The following is a 22,279-nucleotide window of genomic DNA, read 5'->3' on the forward strand; positions in this document are numbered from 1 at the left end:
TCAGGTGTTTAAATTAGTTCCATGGCCACAGGTGTATTAAATCAAGCACTTAGGCATGCAGACTGTTTCTACAAACATTTGTGAAAGAATGGGTCGCTCTCAGGAGCTCAGTGAATTCCAGTGTGGTACTGTGATAGGATGCCACCTGTGCAACAAGTCCAGTCGTGAAATTTCCTCACTCCTAAATATTCCACAGTCAACTGTCAGTGGTGTTATAACAAAGTGGAAGCGATTGGGACTCACAGCAATTCAGCCATGAAGTGGTAGGCCACATAAAATGACGGAGCGGGGTGAGCGGACGCTGAGGCGCATAGTGCACAGTGTGAGGATACTCACTCCTGCAGCTCATTGAGGCAGGTGATGCAATCATTCAACTCACCTGCAGAGTCAGGTGTGTGGCTGATTAGCCTTGATGATGACCAGGTGTGGGAAGCTTATATATGCTCCTGAGCTCCAGCTCTCCTTGCTGACTCATTGTCTCACCTTCAGAGATTCTGAGAGCATCTCCCTGGGTTTTCTCGTGTGTGTTTTGCATGAAAGAGTTTTCACAAGCATTTATAAACCTTTCTAAAGGAAGACTTAGTTTACTGGTCACTGAAAGTTCATTGAGTATCAGTGCTGAGGGTTTTTACTCAGCCATTTTTGGTTTCCTTGTTTAAGCTGATCTAGTTGCCTTTGCATGTCATTTGAGTTTACTCAATCTCCCAAGTTGTTTCAGTTTGTTGTCAGCTGCTTGGCAGCAGTGGTTTAGTTTCTTGTTTGCACTTTGAACGGGAGCTTTTAGGTTATTTCTTACCAGCATATAGCTTTTGTTTTCTTTCCCCGCTTCCTATTGATCGCCTACGATCTTAGTGGTTATCCTTTTAGGATAACTTAAAGAACCCCACCCCCTGCCTTATCCGCAATTGTGTCCTAACTCCCTTCGTCCTGACACACAGAGGTTGCCAACTTTCTGCAGTCAATCGCTACAGACCTCCAAACTTCATGTGGCCTTCAGATTAGCTCAACAACAATGCGTAGAGAGCTTCAAGGAATGGGTTTCCATGGCCGAGCAGCTGCATCCAAGCCATACATCACCAAGTGCAATGCAAAGCATCTGAAGCAGTGGTGTAAAGCACGCCACCACTGAACTCTAGAGCAGTGGAGACAGGTTCTTTGAAGTGACGATTCGCACTTCTCCATCTGGCAATCTGATGGACGAGTCTGGGTTTGGCGGTTGCCAGGAGAACGGTACTTGTCTGACTGCATTGTGCCAAGTGTAAAGTTCGGTGGAGGCAGGATTATGGTGTGGGGTTGTTTTTCAGGAGCTGGGCTTGGCCCCTTAGTTCTAGTGAAAGGAACTCTGAATGCTTCAGCATACCAAGAGATTTTGGACAATTCCATGCTCCCAACTTTGTGGGAACAGTTTGGGGATGGCCCCTTCTTGTTCCAGCATGACTGTGCACAAGTGCACAAAGCAAGGTCCATAAAGACATGGATGAGAGAGTTTGGCGTGGATGAACTTGACTGGACGGCGCAGAGTCCTGACCTCAACCCGACAGAACACCTTTGGAATGAATTAGAGCGGAGACTGAGAGCCAGGTCTTCTCGTCCAACATCAGTGTGTGACATCACAAATGCACTTCTGGAAGAATGGTCAAAAATTCCCATAAACACACTCCTAAACCTTGTGGAAACCCTTCCCAGAAGAGTTGAAGCTGTTATAGCTGCAATGGGTGAAATGACATCGTATTAAACCCTATGGATTAAGAATGGAATGTCACTTAAGTTCATGTGCGAGTCAAGGTGATTGTATACTTTTGGTAATATAGTGTATTAGAGTATACTTGCACTAATATTAAGGCTGGGCCCACATCAGCCTAATGATACTGGCCAATATTTGAGTCCGTCTTTTCCGCACACATGCAGGAGATGATCTACTGAGGCTGGATAGTAAGCAGCAAAACCACCTGAGACTGCACAGATTTTTAGTTTTCTTTTTCCTCTGGCACTTTGATAAAAATGATTCAGTCTAAATGAAAAACAGCTCCACTGCTTTTGATGTAACGGTGCGTCTGTTAATGATACTTTGAAGAGCAGATGAAAAGGAAAAAGCATTATAAGAGAATGACGAGGAGGAAAAAAAATAGATTGAAATTACACCAGTAAGACCGGCCGAGCTGCGAAGAGCACGCTCCATCACCAAAATGGATTACAGTGTTGGGCAGAAAAACAAATTGAACTCCAGTTGTGCCTCCTGCTCTGATGTGTCTCAGTTTGTCACATAAAGGAAGAGCAGAGAGACGGAGTAGCTGATGGCTGCACCATGTCACAAGCCTGCCTGAGTGAGGCAACAGACGTTGGCACTTAGCAGACTCCCTCACGCTTGCTGATCTCCTGGGGGTTGGCTGATTACTGTGATTCTGAAATTACAGTCTTGATGAGCTGGAGCATTTTACAACAAGAAAAAAACTGCTGCAAAAATGGGTCAAGTTGGGACTGAGTTTCTACGCTGAGAGAAACAGGCAGGAGAGATAGGACACAGACTTTTAACATGTAATAACTAAAGCTGATCTACAGTAATCAATGTCTGTTTCTGTACACAAACATCTTGTTTGAGAATGTGAAGAGCTGAGATCTTTTAATGAATGTAAGTATGAGTGAGTGGCTGCATCAAAATTATTTTTAAAATGCGGATGTGCATTTGAATGTTTTCAACAATTAATGACCAAAAACACTTTTAAAATCAGAAACATTTGCTTAAAAATTGAGTTTAAAAAATTTACTCTCAAACTTATGATTGCTTCTATTTTTAAGAGGGTTTTCACACATATCCTTATATCTAATTTATAACTAGTTAAAAACAAACATCAACACCAGTTTTCACGAGTCTCAGACCCTGGAAAATAGTGAAAATGTCTTGTAGTCGTATACTGACCAACCTTCAAACAATACTGCTACAATACTGCTAAATAAGTCAGCGAGAACAAATCACCTTATTTTGAATATTCCTAAAAGTAGCAGAAGGCATAATGAGGAAATTTTTCACTAAAGAAAAGGTATAGACATATTATTAAATAATCTTTCTTAATTTTCACTCAGAATTCAGAAGAAGCGAAAGGCACAGATAGTCTAGCAGTCTAAGGTGCTACCCATGTACACGGAGGTCCGGGTTCGAACCTTTACCGCATGTCTCTCCCCACGCTCTCTCCCATTTCCTATTCTATCCACTGTCCTCCTCTATGTAATAAAGGCATGAAAAGCCCAAAAATAGATCTTGAAAAAAAAAAAAAAAAGAATTCAGAAGAGGTGTGTATCTAAGTATTGAAAATTCAGACAACTTTCAACTCCATTTATTCTTTCTGTTCAAGGAATCATTAAAGCGAGTTATCCCTTAAATCTAGCCTCCAATTTGATCATTTAAAACTCAAAATGAAACCTGTTTTGAAGAGTATGTAGCTATGATAGGTCTTTTGCTTTCTGTTTTATCAAACTATGCTTTGTATCAGAGTAAGGAAAATAATGACAAAGTAATATACTGACTCCCTAACTCCCTCACTGGTGTCCAATAGCTATATTGCTATTTTTAAAAATCCAGCACTCTTACCAGATTTCCCTGTTAATTTCTTTCAATGTGTCACTACTTCATGACTCCTCATATCTGAGCCCTTGGCATGAATGAGGGAAATGTGAATGGAGGTTAATTGGTCAAAGAGGAGGTTGACAGCAGGATAAAAGAAGACAGTGAGAAATATCAGACAGCTGTGAAAATGAGTTAGGAGATAAAAAAAAAAGAGTGACAGGAGGTGAAACTGACACTAATTTGCAATGAATAAACTAATTTATCCTGTATTTTACCTTTGCAAGAGCATTTTATATCTTCCAGTTAAAGCGACAACATGTACATTTTCCATCATCAAATTTTACTCTCAAAACCTTACAGTGCCATGATTTTCAACTGGGAGAAAAACATTTAACCCACCCTCCTACAGCACCCAGGTCATCTGCTTTTAGCACTATGTAACTTTGGCAGCAGGCCACAGTCCTCTCCTAGGACATGTGTACAGCCACACAGCACTAGTTCACACACCATCTTAAAAAGAAACCAGTTAGCTTGTCTCAGTACCATGTGATACACAAGCTGAGGCTGAGGGGTGGGAATGGATGCTGCTCTGCTTTAGACCTGGGCTGGAGAGCTCAGTTAAAACTAAACTCGATCACCTGATGCAGACTGTCATTAAGGTCACAGGGAGGACTGAAAATCTCTCCCTGCAGACCATACAGTCTGTTCTTAGGCCAGAACAGAGAGTATTGTCTGACCTGTCCCACATCCTCCATTCTGAGTTTGAGCTTTTATCTGTTAGATGATAAAGAGTCCCCAGATGTATTAGGATCAGTTTTAAAGACTGTGTCCCCCTCCACCAAAATTCTGAATGTTTTCTAAAGGCTGTATAGGTTGTGCTATAACATCAAGATGCTCCTATATTTTCTTTTACTCATGTTGTGTTTGTGATATGCTGTGCAATATGACACAAGTGCAATATACATATAGCCTATATGCTGAGGTTTGCATTGCCATGTTCTTTCCTGTTTACATGTAGACTGAGATTGTTTCTGTTGTTTTTATTAATCAACTCTTCTGACAAAGTAGAAAACTATATGTAGCACTCTGAAGTCCACAACACAGAAGAGTTTCTCTATGGAGACAATTAAGTGTATCTTATCATATTATATCATATGGTATCCTGTCACTTTATGTTGTTTTCAGCCTGTATATTTTGGTCAACTGAGGTTGTTTTAAAGTGTCAAATAGAAAAATTGACTTGACTTTAATCATATTGTATTGTATCATATTCTACATCACAGTGTTTCCCAAGCTTTTTTATTGTGACCCACTTTTTACAGTTGTGACCAAACAACTTTGTTTTCTGTACATTATGTTAATCAAGTCTGGGCCCTGTACTGTCCTCAGCTGGATGATTGGGCTGATGGCCTCGCTAGCTTGGATAATGCTAATTCAGAACTCAACCGGGCCTGATCTGAGGATTATTTTTTACAAGCCTGGACAAAGCCTCCCCACCTTTGTCACATTGACTTTTTTGCATGCTTGACCCCTTGGGCGCTCGTTAGCTGTCCTGTCTTGAACAATGCATTTCTTATTTGCCAAGCGTTGATAACTGTGACTTTTGCCATCCAGTGGCTGTTTTGTATTTAATTTTGGTGGAGGATGAGAGGGTGGAGCCCCCCCCATGTTGGGGGCACATAATGTGAACTGTAGGCATAATGTCACATTAAATACTGAAGCAAAGAAATTCTCAAAAGTCATTTGGCGACTCAAAAAAACAAACAAACAAAAAAAAAACCCTAATGCAAACTAACCGTGGGTCTCACCACAGACTGTGGGAATGAATTTTATATTGTATTGTGGTGCTGTGCCATGATGTATCATTTTGTGGTATCGTATTGCATATCATACCGTGTCATATGGTATCGTATTGTAGCGCAGTGGAGGGTAGTGTGTCATCATATCATAAGAAAGAAAAAGAGCAAGCAAGATGACAAACTAGAGCATTGGAGAGAGTATGACAGTAAGCTGCAAGTCCAATGCTGAGCTGGCTGTGTTGCTGGAGATGGACTTGCATTGTACATGGAAACAGTTTGCAAACCATCTGCTGTAGATACATGCATATCTGCTCTAAATTCAGTATTTTTACCGTAGCTAGTTAGATGGCATGGTTGTCTGGCTTTTCCTCACATCTTTGCCTGCACTGCCACCCTCTGCTTGTCACCAAATACATGTTGTCTGTAAGAGCTGGGCGTAACAGCACTTTGTGTTTTAGTGGAGTTGCACTCAGAGACCTTCAGTAGGTGTCTAGCATATTTGAATGAATTACTACACATTGTTGCTTTAATCAGACATTACATTCATCAATAAAAGACTGTTTTGCCATATGTCATGTATCACAGAATCACTGTATCATGATATTATCATGAGCCAAGCATTGCATTTTGTATTAAGCTTTCCTGTGAGAATCCCACTCTCGTATCTTGCACAACTCCAAATTCTAGCAGAGTTCTGCATGCTTAGTGTATTTATTGTTCAGATTGTGTTTTGCCTTGATGTTTTCATTTTCATTACTTTAAAAGACCCTGCAAGAGTATGACCATGCAGATTTGCTTAATCTATAAATGCAGAAGTGTGAAGCAGTAGTTTTTATTTGCTAGATACCCATCTTTGTTTAATAACCATTAGATAAATACATTTTTCTTGTATCCATTTGCTTCTTTCCCCATGATCAGATCCAGTTAGGCTCAGCTCTCATTGCTGACTTTGGCACTTGGTTTGTGTTGCTGACCCTCACACTGTGCAGAGTCCAAGTTTGTCAGCCGTTGTGAAACTCAAACACATTGAATTAATTAAGCCAGCTTCGACTAGTCTGCTATTAAACAGGGCAGCAGATTGCATCTTTAATTCACTCACATTACAAGATCACCAGGGCAAAAAACGACTCCGCTGAAATCTGTCTGAGTCTGACGGTGACTGACTCCTCCTGATGGATAAAGTAACGGCCGAATCTAACACAGGAACGTGGAGAAAAAGTGTTGTAGTACACAGACATCAACATACTTGTTATAGACGGATCTTTAGGGAGGAGAGGAGAGGAGAGGGCTGGTTCACTGTTCATCAGCAAATTAATGGTGCAGTTCATCCTAATTTCCCTTGAAGACGGATCTGTGGTCCTGCAGCACTAAAATACTCTCTCAGTGTGTCGGGTTTTAATACAAAGCTGCCGCAGAGAGAACCAGGCCAAGGTTGGCATGGGCATCTGACGAGGGGCGGGCAGCATGATTGTAACAGCTTGGTTTGGTGTGTGGGATGATGGTGGTGGTTTAAAGTGTGCGTGAGTGTCCTGAGATCTGTACTTACATTTCTGAAGTCCAGTGTTCATCTGCGTGTGGGGGAGAAGCTGGAGGGGGAGGTCACCTGGCCCTGGCAGACAGGCCAGCATTTCACACAGACACTAATGCAACATGGGACACACACTTCTCCTCACACTGCAGAGAGACAGAAAGAGAGGGAGAGGTCAGCAGTCAGACATAACTGGCAGGCAGCACATGGTGCGTGGTGATACAGAGGCTAGGTCCAGACTAATAGAACTCTGCGGCTGATCCCCTGAGGCACAGGGCTGAGGGAGACGTAGTTACCTTTCAATTAGAAACCGATTCACACCTGGAGCATCAGGTAAGGTGACATTTGATGCCAATAACAACTTCAATTAAACATCAAACAGCTGAAGTAAAACGGGCAGACTGGGCCTGAGGGGCTGGCTGCTTTAAATCGACTCGCTCCTTCCTCGCCCTGCATGTTAGTCGGCTAGTTGGACCCTGCTACCTGCGCTTTACCTCTCCGCCTCCACCCGACCATGGCGGAGGAAATTAATGACTCCTGTACACTGGAAAGGGAACACACTCGAGAGGCCCCGTGCTGACAAGTTAGTGAGTCTGTGATCGATACTGCGGCGCTCTACACCTCAGAGAGACCTTTATTTTAGGGACGTTAAACAATGGAGCGAGCTCAGGATGTGGTGAAAGAAATGAATAAACAGCGCTACAGCTCCAATAAACACCTGCCACTTTGTGCAATAACCTGATGTAATAGAGAGGGAGAAAATGTTAGCCATGCTCCGCTTGGCTTACTGCTGTAGTCAAAACACCACAGATGCTTGCTTAATCAGCACTGAAGAACAGTCAGGGAGCAAATTAAGTCTACAGAGTCCGCGCCCTCCCCCTTTTTGTGGTGTGGCATCAGAAGAGGGCGGCAAGTGTGCGCAGGCAAACAGCGTCTATGAGAGAGGCAATTACCCACAAAACAACCTTGGCGTGCCTGTCTGCCGCAGGGTGAAAGCTTAAAAGTGTCTTCCCCCCTGCGGGGAGAAGAGACAAGTGGAGGAAAGAGTGACAAAGCGGGAGAGAAAGGTGGAAAGAGAGAAAGACGGGTGGTGGGTTTAAGGTGGTGGCGGGGGGGCTGAACTTACTTTAAAAAGCAGGAGCTCAAAAAGGTCAGGATGACAGCTCATTTAAATCCTCCCAGCGAGAGGAGAAAAAACAAGCCTTAATGAAGCTGCCAGTCCTACACAGATACCTGAGAGTGTTGCACCTTGGGGTGCTGCAGGGGCAGGGGGGAGAGAAGGAGAAAAGGGTAGATAAAGGAGGGGGGAGACAGGTGGGTGGCAGTTGCAGTCTTGAGACAGATCTGAGGATTTTGGGGGTGGTTTTATTCCATAGATGCTGCGTCACCCTTCAAGATACCCAACCTCCCACTCCTCTCATCCTCTCCTCCCCCCTCGCTTTTCTGATTTACAGCCCGGACCGCCATATGGCAGCAATCCCTGCCCTCAATTCAGCGTGTCACCATGCATTAACTTTAATTGGCCTGATATGTTATTCTTTTCCCTCGGCCTTGGAAGGATTTTAGGTACATGGCAGCTCCTTGATGTCAGCAGGCAACATTTCTAGCTCCCTCTCATTTATCGGGGTGCCAAGATTTCACACAAAGATAACAGCAATCTCTTTGACAACAGGCAGGTTTGGGGTGGATGAAAACCAAATATCAAATATAACTCTGTCTTTTCTCTGCGTTTCAAAAGCAAAACAGTGGCAAGAGAGTGAAAGGATAAGGAAAAAAGGGTGGCATAAACTGTCAGTTCTGTTGTTATAGGAGCACACACACATCAACACACTACAGGCAAAAAACAGCCAACAGGCCATCAGCCCACCCCCTTCCTGCCTCCCCCACAGCGCCCCTGAATGTCAGAAAGCTGTGCAGTGGGGAGTGCTGCAGCAAAGGTCAGCCTATGGTAATGCCCCAGCTGACACTCTGCTTTGCAGAGCCGAGCAGGGGGAGATGAAACCCAACAGACAGAAAGCCTGACGTCTACTGACTTGCCTATCAGCGGCGCTGCCACGACTTCAAATGTACATCACACGCCAAACACTGGCTCCTTTTCACCAAGACAGCACACCCCCACGCAGCCGTTTTTCAACACACAGACCGGTTGTATCAGGGATGACTACACCTGAAGGAGTTGAGTCAGACAGAGACGGAGCTCGCTAAAGATGGAGGTGTCACTCCTCAGGTGGTGGCAGGCATGTGACTGTCTCGGCTGCAGGATTCTGCTGAGTCCTGATTGCCCTCTGACCACCGTGCAGGGGGTTAAGCCCGGTCTGGACAAGGGCTTGACTCCAGAGACATCAAAGCTGTGGGCATGCATAAAATGAGGGAAATCTTGCGTGATAACTTTTTTAAGAAAAATAAGTTAAAATGATACACTTCATTCATAGAGCGCTTCACTTGAAAATATTACAAAGTTCTTCACTAAAATACAAAATGCAGAAAGGACAGACAAATATACAAGATTTAGAAGACAGATAAAAGTGGGGACAGAATTAAGAATTCAAAAAAGTCATCCTATTATAGAACACTTAACAGTCTGGGTAATCTGACTGCAAAGGGCCAGTTATCTTTAGTACTCATTTATAAAGTTGCAATTAACCACTGAATTTTCATTGTAAGTCATTATTAATCACATTTTTATTGCATCTTCAAATTCAATATTTGTGAATTGATTCTTAACATTGTCTTGATTTCTTTAGTTGTGAATCAAATAAATGCAAAGAGATATAATTTATGATCCTGACTTTTAGATGTTTTATTTGGTCTACATCAGTGTGGTTTGAAACCATGACTTAAGCTGGTGTACACTGTGCAATTTAAAGCTAACTCTACAACAACAATCATAATGAAATGCAGCTCAAACAATCACCAGCAAACACAACTAGCAGCTAAATAATAAAAAATATTCTGTGTCAGTTGGAGATTCCCAGGTAGGTTTACTTCCTGCTGTTTATTTCTTTTGTTATAGGGAAGGCATTCCTGCTGTTTTCATCATGATTAAAGGTGCTGTCTGACAGTTTACAAAGGAAAAAAATACCCCAAAGATGGGGATGCTGTTCATTATTCTGCTCTGTAAGTGCGTGCAGTCATACAGCCAAAATATCAAACATGCCAGAGATCAACCCAATCAGTGGTTGGCTGCCCCCCCCCCCCAACATGACAAATGGTGCACAATCAGGTTTAAAGTCAACCTGACTTCTAAATGAGTCATGCCACTCAAAATTTGTGTCTGAATCAGTTGGAAATCGCACGACTTGGGCCCCTGCTTAAGAGGTTTGGAACAGCCTCAAAGTACTTATCCTGTCAAATACAGGGTTTAACACCGTTACATGCACATAGAAACATTCAGGACTGCATGTACAAAATGACTCACTGTCATCCAATGATGCCTGAATAATGTGACAGCATTTAACTTCTCAGTTGTTCCCGTTTAGCCAATTCCTCTGTGCCAGTAACCCAGTTAAGGATAACGATAAGAGATTTTCTAAACAAACGGTTCTTTGTTATGCTTGCTCTCTTACTTCCTATAAGAGCTATGAACTTAATTAGGTATAGTTTGGTGGATTTTGCCTTATTTAAATAATAATGTATCCATCTATTCTTTAGTTTCTGGATTCTAAGATAGTCTTGCATGTGATTTTTTCTGATACTGATTTATCATTGTATTTGTAGCTGATCAGGATATCTCTTGACTAGTTTGTCCTGCTAATGAAAACTGGCCATTTGTGTTAAAGTTAAAGTTAAAGTAGTAAAGTGACGTTGGGACACCTGCCGAGCACATCCTCTTAGGGGAGGGCTTTTCAATTAAGCAGGACAAGGAGCAACAGCATTTCTGACCAGTGTTGTTTGTGGTTATATTGGAATTTAGTTGTTTTATTTTGGTAACAAAGAAAACCAATGCTGTCAACATTATTTCTTATGCCTTCTTCTTCATTTGGATTATACAAATTATCTTTCTAATGCAGAAGTCTGAAAACTTCAAGTCCAGCAAAAAGTGACAAAGACAGGGTTTTTTTTGGTTACACTTTCTGTTCATACTAAAGCATAGAAGAACTTCTTGTAAATTGAGAGTATCAACTTTAAGGTTACTAAAAAAGAAAAGGCAGTACTGCTAATTGAAAAGTAAATGAAAAGAGCTTCAGGAAACAGTAAAAAAGTTAAACCTTTGCCATCACAAGGTGCAGATTAATTCTAACTTGTCCACTGTGCTCTGTTAAATGAGACATTCAAAAGAGAAGTGTTGGACTTATTTCCCATCGTTGCAGGAGCAGTGGAACGTATCCAGCTGCTGCCATGCTGTGGTCGCTCAGAGGGTGGCATGCCTAAAATTACAAAATTGCATGATTAAAAAAAAAAAGCACTGATTTTGCACCTTAATTGCATTGTGAATAAATCATTAACACTGACAGCTAGTTTGTATCAGGCAGCACAGCAGCATCCAGCAATTGCCAGGAATTTCCTGGCATGTATAGAGAAATACCATATTCATTTGAGGTCAAGGTCATCTCAGGCTTTAAAAGTTGTGATAAAATCTTAAAATGATGAAAATCATAAAAAATACAAACAGCCAATGTAAGCTGGCAAGAGCAGGAATGATATGTTATTTTTTTTTTGGGTGTTTATTAAAATGTCAAACTGAGGTGAAAGAATGGAATGTAAGAAAATACTATATTACATATAACATAGACCAGAGTTACAGTATATTTCCTGTCATTTACATCCAGCTTGCAAAGCAACCATTAACTGTATAGCACATGGGAGCTCCTCTAAGTGTCTTAACTCATATGTACACATGTAGTATAGCTATAGACAAATATCCTCATCATAGAATTTTGAATTATTCTGACACTATTCCGACAGGGAAAATCTCCTTCTGTGTTGTAAATATGTGAACAACCAACTTTGGGAGATTTTCTTTAAAAATTTCTAGAAGGGCCTGAGTGAAAACAACCAAGTACACATTGATGACTTATTTTACTTGCAGCCCACCCATCCGATCAAAGAGGTGCCCACCTCTTAGCCCCCGTTGTGCCCCTCCTGTCCTGGGCTGAAACAGAGCCTCGTCTGCTGAGGCCGAGCTGAGCCAGCTGGGCCGGCCTGTGGAGCGGGGATTGGCTTGGTGGAGTTTAGCCAGGCGTCTCACACTATCAGCCCCGTGCAGACAGACACCACGGGGTTCTCAGAGTATTAAAGGGAAGGAGGGGGGGGCGTGACTCGGCAAGTCTCCACCAGCTACTTATAGAAGCGTAATAAAAGTGTGCGAATAACTGCGTGGCTTTCATTATAGACAAATAAAGGCTAGCAGACAAAAGCAGGACTTGAGAGAGTGATGCGCATGGCTTGTGTCATGTGTCAAATTGCTTCCATAAAAGCTGACCTATATTTTCTTTCTATTCCTTGGTGGGAAAGGAGAAACAGAAATTCATGTGGAAGTTTGAAAAAAAGTTCACAGGAGGGAAAAAGGAACAGGATAGAGAGAGGCCATTTAGAAAATGAGACCAGGTGATTGTATATTTGCTATAAAACTGAGAAGTGCATCAGCTAATTATATAAAGGTTCATGTGTGAAAATATCCACCAGCAGTAGTAAGAGAAAGCAAGATGTGTGCACCAGAAATAAACTCATTAGAAGGAGACACATACAACAATATTAGAGGAGAAAAACAACAAAGAAGGGGAAAAAAACAGGTGAGAAAATATGTTTGGTTGCTGGTTGAATATTACGAGCTTCTCTCTACCAATTAAAAGCAAAGGCAATTAGGAGAACCAAGTCACCGTGTTGTACATTGCTTGTGCTAACGGCTGAAGGAGAGGAGGAGTGGAAGGAAAAGGCAGGCTGCTGTTATTTTAATTGCATGTTTACCCCCAGGTTATGGGTCTGAAATAGAGCCAAGAAAAAATGTTGCAGCAAGAAAATTCAATGCAACTTCAGTGTGTTGATTCTCTCAGGGACAGAGAGAGTGAAATTACTTTTCTTTGCAAGCTGCGTCTCTGAATAGAAGGTAAAGAAAGAAAAAGGAGCAGGAAGAAGAAGAGCGCCTTTTTACCCTTGAATGCAAAGCCAGAGTGTTCTGTGAAAAGAAAAGGGGGGAAAAAAGCCTTGGCTCTTGAGCACGTTGGGAAGACATGACACATCAGTGTGGCCTTCATTAGCCCGTCAGACTTTGCAAACAACAAAAGGTGGAAAAAGATTTCTGTTACTAGCAGGGCCGACGGCATGTCAGGCTATGACAGTCTCACACAAAGGATCCTGATGACTCCAGCACATCCCCGGGCGTTCCGGACAGGACTGTTCAGAGACCCCTCATCAACCCGGAGTGTTATCTCCCACCAGAAGGGAAAGGGCGAGAGATTGGGAGACGGCCATGATAACGAGCTGAGAGTTTAAAAAAAAAAAGTCAACCAACCTAAACCCAACTTGCACACAAATTTGAGGGTATAAAATAGTGGTTTCCAAGTTGCGAGACACGGGTTGTCAGGATAAAACTGTCAAACAGAAAAGTGCTGCGGTAGTGAGGGAGAGAAGAAGACAGCTACTTGAAACTCGTCTTCTTTTAAGGGAGGGAGGGGTCTGTGAAACAACTGGGAGGCTGTATGAACGCTCAGTAACTCACTGATGAAAAAGTGACAGATCCCTGAGGTGAGGTGGTGGATGTGGAGCGAAGAGAGACAGCGTGCCCTTAGAATAATGCAGAGTCCACAGCTGGATCGGCTCAATCTTTGCATACGTGTCAGATACGGAAAGTTGGTTTCACAGTGAGAACAGGGGCTTTAGAGGAGAAGGGAACTAGAGCCAAACCACAATGAATTAGTATGTATATACTAAGTATATAAAAAGTATGCACCCACTTGTTTTACCCTTTTATTGATTTTATAAATCAGTCATGGTCAATATAATTTGGCTTTTTTGCCAAAAAAAAAAACCCTTTAATGTCAAAGTGAAAATGGATTCCTACAAAGTAATATCAATAAAACAAAAATTTGTAATGTAAAATATGTTACTGCTTGAAAATACAGCACCTTTGAAGTGACTGACCAAATTTAACAGAGGTCCTGCCAATTGGAGCTAGTCGTCTCACAGTTAGTGAAATGAGGATCACCTGAGTGCAGTGAATGTGTCTAAAGTGACTATAGAAGAACGACACTTAAGTCCAAAAGTTCCAGTCACTGGTTCATCAGCATTCCTTGCTAACATTACCCTATGAAGACAAAAGAACACCATGAGCAAATCAGATAAAAGGATATTAAAATTTATACAACATGGGGTGGACACAAATACATTTCCGAGGTACTGAACATTCCCCAGAGTCCAGAAATAGAAGGAATATGGCACATGTGTGAATCTGCCTAGATCAGGCTGTGCTCACAAACTGAGTGACCATGCAACAATGTTAATTTTGGCAGCTATTGCTAATTTTAGTCTTAGCTTTAGTCTTTAAATGAAATGCATTTTAGTTTCAGTCACGTTTTAGTCTTTTGAATCCTTTTTAGTTTTAGAGTAGTTTTAGTCAACGAAAACTTGACTAGTTTTAGTTCATAAAAAGTTCTCACATTTTAGTCTTTACTTTTTGTCCAAGCATTTATTTTCTTGCCTGAATCTGGTACCAAACCATGATAGTGTGTTCTGTTCACCCTGCTAAGACTGGGGTCCCTGCTCTCTACAGCTAAGAGGCAAAATAGCTCCAGCTGCATTGTGTTTGTGACAAATTTACCCACAGTGGCAAAATATAATGGATTTTGAATGGCTGACAAAAACTGCAATACATTTTAGTCTAGTTTAAGTAATTTTGACAAAAACTAAACTTAGTTTTTGGCCGTTTTAGTCATCACAGATTTATTTTTGTTAGTCTTATTCAAGTTTTTGTCATGGGAAAAAGGCTGTTGACGAACATTTTTTGTCATAGTTTTAGGTGGCTTTCACACTAGGGGCCCGGTCCCGGATCCGAGTGCACTTGAGCCCAAAGTCCGGTTCGTTTTGGTAGTGTGAATGCAACCGCGTTCGGATATGGGACAGAGCGTCCTATCAGCTTTATGACATCATCATAAAAGCTAAACTTCTTTGAACATCGCGACAGTTTGTTCACATTTTTCCTAAATAAAGGGCGGAAATCATCAGAATCCAGTCAATAAATGGTCTGCTGTGACTCACCTTACAGATGAACACAGGTTGGAGTCAGTGAGAGGAGATGCAAAGGTAGTAAAAAGTCTCCTGTCACCTCAAAAACCGCTGTATCTTTGCAGCGCAAGCCCATTTAATCCTCTGAGCTGCAAGTAGATGTGCAGATACGAAGAGCGAAGTTGCTGGCATCTTAAGAGTGATTTTAATCATCCATGGATGCATGATGGACTTTTTGCCGGGTCAAAACAAAAACAATCTTCTTCTTCTTTCTCCTTCCGTGCGGGGTTGTAAACCAGCTACGTGCATACCGCCACCTGCTGTTTCAGACCGAGTAAATACGCAAGTGCGCCCGGGCACGGTTCGATATTGCTAGTGTGAAAGCAAGCCTGAGGGGGAAGGGGGAGGGGGAGGAATCGTGGCACGGTTCGAACCAACTGGGCCTAATGTGAAAGCCCCCTTACTCAACGAAATTAACACTGCCATGCAAGAAGGAGGCGAGCAAGAGAGGCCACCAAGACTACCATGACTGCTCTGAAAGAGTAACAAGCTTTAGCAGCTGAGATGGGAGAAACTCTGCATACAACAACTGTTGCCCAGGTTCTTCACTAGTGAAAGCTTTATGGCAAAGTGGCAAAGAGAAAGCCACTGTTGAAGAAAACTCATTAAATCTGGACTAGAGTTCACTAAAAGGCATGTGGGAGAATCCATGGTCAAGTGGAAGAAAGTTCTTTGGTCTGATGAGTTTGTGCACATCACCACAAACACACGATCCCCACTGAGAAGGACGGCGGTGGCAACAGCATGCTGTGGGGGTGCTTCTCGGCAGCCAGTCCTGTAAGGCTTTTAAAGGCAGAGGGTCATATGACTGTGACAAAATATAGGAAAACCCTGGAGGACACTCTTATTCAGTCTGCAGGAAAACTAAAGCTTGGTGAAATATTTATTTTCCAGTAAGACAATAACCCAACGTGTTCAGCTAAAGCTACATGGAAATGATTTAAAGACAACAAGGTGAATGTTCTGGAGAGGCCCAGTCAAAGTCCAGACCTCAATCCAATAGAGAATTTTTGGTCATACTTGAAAAGTCCAAAACATCTTAGTCCAGTTTTAGTCAATAAAAACTCTTCACATTTTAGTCTTTACTTTTAGCCACACCTTTTTTCCCTTTTAGTAGTTTAATAGCCAAGTTGTGAAATTCAAATGGATGCAAATCACTCATATTAACGCACTATCAATACTTTAATTTATTCAAAATACACAAATGAAAATACTGACATAGCTTATATGCACAGTGGAGAAATATAATGGATTTTGAGTCCAGCAGACAACATTTTAGTCTTCTTGACTAAGATTTATCTTACTTTTCAGAGTTTTTATCACAAAAGATCAATACTATTTGATTTTTTTTCTGGTATCTAGGGCTGGGAACTTTGGACCAAAAGTCATATCTTATTATTTTTAGCTTGATGAAAGTACACAATCTTGATTTTTTTGCCTTCTGTAAATAACAAAAGAAAAAATCAATTCTTAGTCAAATGCACTTAAGGTAAACACTGACAGAGCTACTTTTCACAGACATGAAGCTGAACAGAGCAGATCAATCCAAACATAAAGTAAGACATCAGACATCATCATATTCCTGATCCAGTTGCTCTGGACTGCCCTTCATAAACAGACTCTATAGGCCAGGGTGCTCATGGTCAGAGAAAAGCTGCAGTAAAGATGGATCACAGCACACACGCATCCTGTAGGTTTAAGAGTTAAGTGTCAGAAACCCTAAATTGTTCAGGCTCTTCTGTATACCACGCCACTTCAAAGTGTAAGGCCTCTTCTTATCTGAGTGTTTTGTCTTTACTTCAGTGGTTTGGAGCCTGCAGCTGGGCCTCTTGGATGAGATCCACAGCTGCTCACAGTGGCAAAGATGACAGTAATGGTGGTGAGATGAGAGGATGTGAAGATACGGGGCATTGAGTGTCCTAACCGAGCCTGGACATCTTTGCCAGAGCTATGCATTGGATTACCCTTCCACCACGTCAGCACTGCTGGGACAGCCAGCCAAGGTCCATTCTTCAACCTGGGGTCAGATTCACTAACAGCCACTTAAGCCCACTTGGCTTCCTAAAGAGCTCTACAGAAGTGGAAGGTAGAGCTAAGTGTGCTCAGTCGTGTCAAGCCTAGCCAAGGTCAGGTGGGCAGACGGAAAGGGCTAGCAGCGCCCCATGCGTGGCGTCATGCATGCCAAAAACACCGGGCCCCCTAGCCATGCCGTTTGACAGACATGTTTACACCTGATAGAAAATGCAGCAAGGACGGCCTGCCAAAACAGAGGGGATCCAAAGTGAGGGGTGCCAGCTTAGTTATTTATTTATCTGCTGCAAATCCATCCAGAGTGCAGCCAGAGCTGGGCATGCCTCAATGAGAAATAAGCCAGCCTGCTCTCACACATGACAGTTTTAAAGCACTCGAGGGAGGAAAGAAGATCTGATATGACACACAGTCAAAGAAAAAAGGAAAGATCTCATAAAGAGGCTTTAGATTTGATTTATTCACACCCCAGCACATCTCATATTAACTAATTATTAAAATAAGAAGCTAGTCCAATTAATTTGATGCTGTTCTGAAATCAATGTTTGGCCTGTTTTCACACACATTTTTAATCAGAACAGCTGACAAGGTAGTTAGTCTGAGTTTGATTAAATTCAATAATGAACTGCACAGTCGACAACTACGTTAAAATGCTGCAGCTTTAATACTTCAACATTGGCAAAGTTAGCAAGTTCACCATCTATAGTTATAGTCTATGTGTTAGCATGACTAAGTAGCACTGAACACAAGGCACATCAGCATCTGCTGAAAATGTCCACATCAAAGTGTTTGGTGGGTTGAAATCATAACCAAATGATGGTGCCACATAAAAAAGTTAGATCTGATCTAAGTTTTGAGATTTTGTCCCTAAGGGAGTGGTCACTTTTCTTAATAATGAAGAAATCATCAAAGTCAAGGCACGATGAACTTCTACTTTAATTTCATGGCAAAAGCTTTTGATATATGTTTTTGGATAGAGTTAGCCTCCAAGTTTCAAAGGAAAAGCTGAGGTACATCAGAAAAACTCAAATCTAGGCAAGCGTATAGGTCTAAATTCAAGTCAAAACTATCTCATTACACTTTCTATAAACTTCTCTCATCCCCCAAATCTTTAAGTGCACTATATGGACAAAAGTATTCAGCCACCTGGCTATTACATCAACAGGGACTGTAATGAAGGAATTTTTGCCCATTTATTATGGGGAGCATTTATGAGCTCAGACACTGATGTTAGATGAAAAGGCCTGTTTTGCAATTTCCATTCCAGTTCGTCCCAAAGGTGCTCAATGGAGTTGAGGGCAAGGCCCTAGGACAAAAACCAAGTCAAGTTCTTCCACATCAAACTCAACAAACCATGTCTTTATAGTCCTTGCTTTATGCACTGAAGCACAGACATGTTGGAATAGAATAGGGCCTTCCCCAAACTGTTGCCACAAATTTGGAAGCATAACATTAACCGAATGTCTTGGTATGTTGAAGCATTAAGATCGTCCCTTCAGTGGAGATAAGGGGCCTAGCCCAAACCCTGAAAAACAGCCCAATACCATTGTCCCCCTTCCACCAAACTTTACAGTTAGCATGATGCAGTCAGGCAGGTATGATTGAGGTGTGGTTTTACTGGTATTCCACTTTGTGGCTGAGTTGCTGTTGTTCCTAAATGCTTCAAATTTCTAATAATATCCAGTAGGGCTGTAGTCAAACAAAGAAAAACTTGGTCGACTAAAATCGCACCAGATCATCAATTAATCGATTGGTCGTGGGACGGATCAAAATCATCCTTTTTAACAAAATGTTGCCACACTGCTGACTTTTTCGACATGTTGTCAATTAATGGGAAACAGAGTATAAACGTGCTTCATGGGCTTTGCGCGGTGGGAGGGTCCCGGGGACGTTGTTTTGACTTTCTGGGTATTTAACCTATAATTAATTACCCTTAAAGGCATGAGTAAATTATATTTGAATAGTTATATTCATAGTTATTTTTTTTGTAAATTATATTTTGTAACACTAGACAACTGAAAAAATACAAACACATGACGTCTCCCTTCTCACCCCTGCAAAAAATGGATTTTTCCAATTAAAGTAGCACGTGCGATTGTTCAACCATTTGGATTTTGATCGGCCTTGAGGTCATCGACCAATAAATCGACCAATTGACTTGAGGCTGTCAGCCCTAATATCCAGCAGGGATGAAATTTCACAAACCCTCTCATCGCAAAGGTGGTATCCATCAAAGTGCCACCCTTGGAGTCACTGAGCTCCTCAGAACGACCCATTCTGTATCATGAATGTTTGCAAATGTAGACTGCGTTGCAAAGGGTGGCAATGGGTCTGATTGAAACACCTGAATTTGGCCAAATACTTTAATACTAATGCAATAATACTGGTGCATGATCACCATTTAACTTTGTTTTTGGTCTTACCTAAACCAAACACTGTTATCTTTAACCTCAGGCAAGTAAAGACCCCACAAGAAAATCGACATGCCTCTAAATGAGACACCAAAGAATTATCACCAAGTTTCAGTTTTTAAAACCTGGGATGTGAGCTTGTTTTTCTTGGCTGACACTGCTATCCCTGAAGCCATGTTTATCCATCCTGCTGTATTGAAATGCCAGATGACAACAGTAGAGAAACACTAAAGGTATGCACGTGAGCATAAACACATTTAAAGAGACTCTTTATCAGCTGGAGAAACATCAGCCCTCTGGTTACTGTCAGATCAGCTCAGAGACAATGCTCACATATGAGAGCAACATAGCTCCTTTCATCTCCTCATGGTGCCACCACATCAGTGCTATCTCCACGTATCCGTATCAGACCGGACTACAGAGAGCCAGGTCACATGCTGCCCTGTCAGATGCCAGATTGTGGAGTTTGGTACAAGACTGTGATGACATGGTTAGAGACACAGATACAAAACTAGCTTGTATCAACCATCTGTGTGGGTTTGAATATGTGTTTGTGCAGTGATAGAAATCATCACATTCAGGCAGCAGGTTTTTCCAGTCCTATGCTTTTGTGTATACTCAGTTAAACAGTGTTGGGGGTAACGCGCGACAAAGTAATACGTTAGAGTACTCAGATTACTTTCTTACAATTCAAATAATCCCCTTATTAGTTACATTTACATAAAAATAATCTGTTACTGAAAGAAAAATCCCAAATTTCCTTTCTCTTCAGTGGCTTCAAAAGAGAGGAAGAAAAAAAGGAAGCTCCTTGAAGCATCTGCTCTGTTTGTCCTTCTCTCTTCCTGTAGTCACGTTGGTACGTAGCACCGTGCCGTAAACATTCTAGGCCATTATGTGCGCATTGTTAGCTTGTTGCGCCAGTGAGATGACAGAGAGGACAGCATGACACTTTGGAATTATCCCCATTATGTTGAATTTTTGGATAAAAGGGACAAGAGCAGCATCATGGTGAAACGTAAGTTTCAAAGCTCCATTTGCTTTCATTCAATCAGCTGTGCAGCCGTTCCAATTACGCGCTGTTATTATGCAGCGTTCAAGTGATTCTGTCTGCCTCTGCTCAGCTTGTTGTCAGATTGTGAGCATCTTAAAGAGCCGTAAAGGTTTTCCTGTCTGTTAACGGTGTTCTCAGGCTGCAGAGATACAGATTATGGGCTGTAAATTATGCTGGTCATTGGCATTAGAGTCTGCACATTAAATGCAAATGTGAGGTTGTTATCTGTCGTTTTTACGACCGACAAGTGGAACAAGTGGCTAAAGGGTTTTAATATTTAGTAACACAAAAGTACTCTAACGTGTTAGTTTTAGAAGTAGACAACGCAGTAACGCAACAAGTTACTTTTCTCAGTATGTAACACAGTAATCTAACGAGTTAGTTTCAAAAGTAACACTACCTAACACTGGTTATAAATCACATAGTTGTTGAACAGTGAAAAGAAAGCCAAACAAACAGATACGGCTGCCCTCAAGTCATCTTGCCTTTTGTCAGTCCAATATCCATGTTTTCTTAACTGTGTCACAGCACACAGAGGACTGCAGGAACAACACAAACATAAAAAAAAGTCTGAAAATTACCTTCCAGTGTTCACTGCTTGGAAGGAATTATTTTTATCAGAGGTGGATTTTTGTCTTTCCTACAGCGGTCACAACTCTGATATTTGATACTTCTAAATCATTCTCAATATCAAGTGTTTTTAAATGATATAGTGCCTACTATTTCAATTCATAATGGTGTCACAAAACATTAAAAAAACACATCTATCCTGCTAGACAGGAAGTTAGAGGAGGACTGAATTGAAATCGAAAATTGCAAGCAAAATTCCATGCTGTTAAATGCAATGTACACAGTTTGTAGGACTTTGCTTGCACCTTTTGATAACTGAAAATAATGTATTAACCAATAATGGGTAAGTATGCTTTTTTTTCTCAAACCAGACACAGGGGGTACAATGGCTCGATCAGTTGCTTCCCAATAGTCATAGTCATACAGCCGCTTACACTGAAAATTGAGAGCAGAGCCACAAGCAGATCTCCTAAGGTTGGGGAATTGTCTTCTTTGTAAACTGCCATCTTTAATAACCATCAAAATGTGCCCAGCAGCAGGCACAGGTAGAGTTTTTCAGATTCCGATACCAGTGTCAAAAAAACGTCCAATACTGCTTAAAATGCGGTATCGTTACCAGCAAGTACACATGTTTATACAGCAAACCAATACAGTTTTGTTTAACTTTATTTTGCTTGTGTAGCCATGCTATGCATGGCTCGAAAACACTGCATGCACGAGCTACTCTTTTTAGATCAGCAAAGAAGAACCAAAACCCTAACCCTAACCCTTTTGCTGCTTTGGGAGGGGCTGCCATCCAATGGCAGGTTCTGTTATGATGCCATGCTTTGTCAAACTGTGCATGCTTAAACATAAATTTATTTATTATCACTACAGCCTCAACTGCACATAACAGAGATAAAGAGACATAGAGAGCCTGGGATGTGGCCCTCTGTGTCATTGTTATTTTAATATTTCACAGTAAAATTCATAATAATTAACAGGAAAGTTAACTCAAAGTGTCACAGAGAGGCTGTAGGTTATGATTCTATTTGTTGAGCCATGTTCTGAGTTCACTGTAGAGCTTCAATAATTTGCCAGTTTTCCACAGCTGGGTCGGTACAGAAAGTT

At 41.6% G+C, this 22,279-nt stretch overlaps 1 protein-coding gene across 2 annotated transcripts in view; it reads right to left on the reverse strand.

Moving 5' to 3' along the window:
• The window catches only part of fam222ba (family with sequence similarity 222 member Ba), an 87,168-nt gene that overhangs the window by 22,293 nt on the left and 42,596 nt on the right, over positions 1-22,279 (reverse strand). For both annotated transcript variants that reach the window (XM_041800647.1, XM_041800648.1), the window contains one exon: positions 6,908-7,035. In XM_041800647.1, the coding sequence (XP_041656581.1) occupies positions 6,908-6,989 (82 nt within the window). In that variant the 5' untranslated portion in view covers positions 6,990-7,035. The remainder of the gene's footprint in view (positions 1-6,907; positions 7,036-22,279) is intronic.

Source organism: Cheilinus undulatus, linkage group 12 (assembly GCF_018320785.1).
Source record: "Cheilinus undulatus linkage group 12, ASM1832078v1, whole genome shotgun sequence".
NCBI lineage: Eukaryota > Metazoa > Chordata > Actinopteri > Labriformes > Labridae > Cheilinus > Cheilinus undulatus.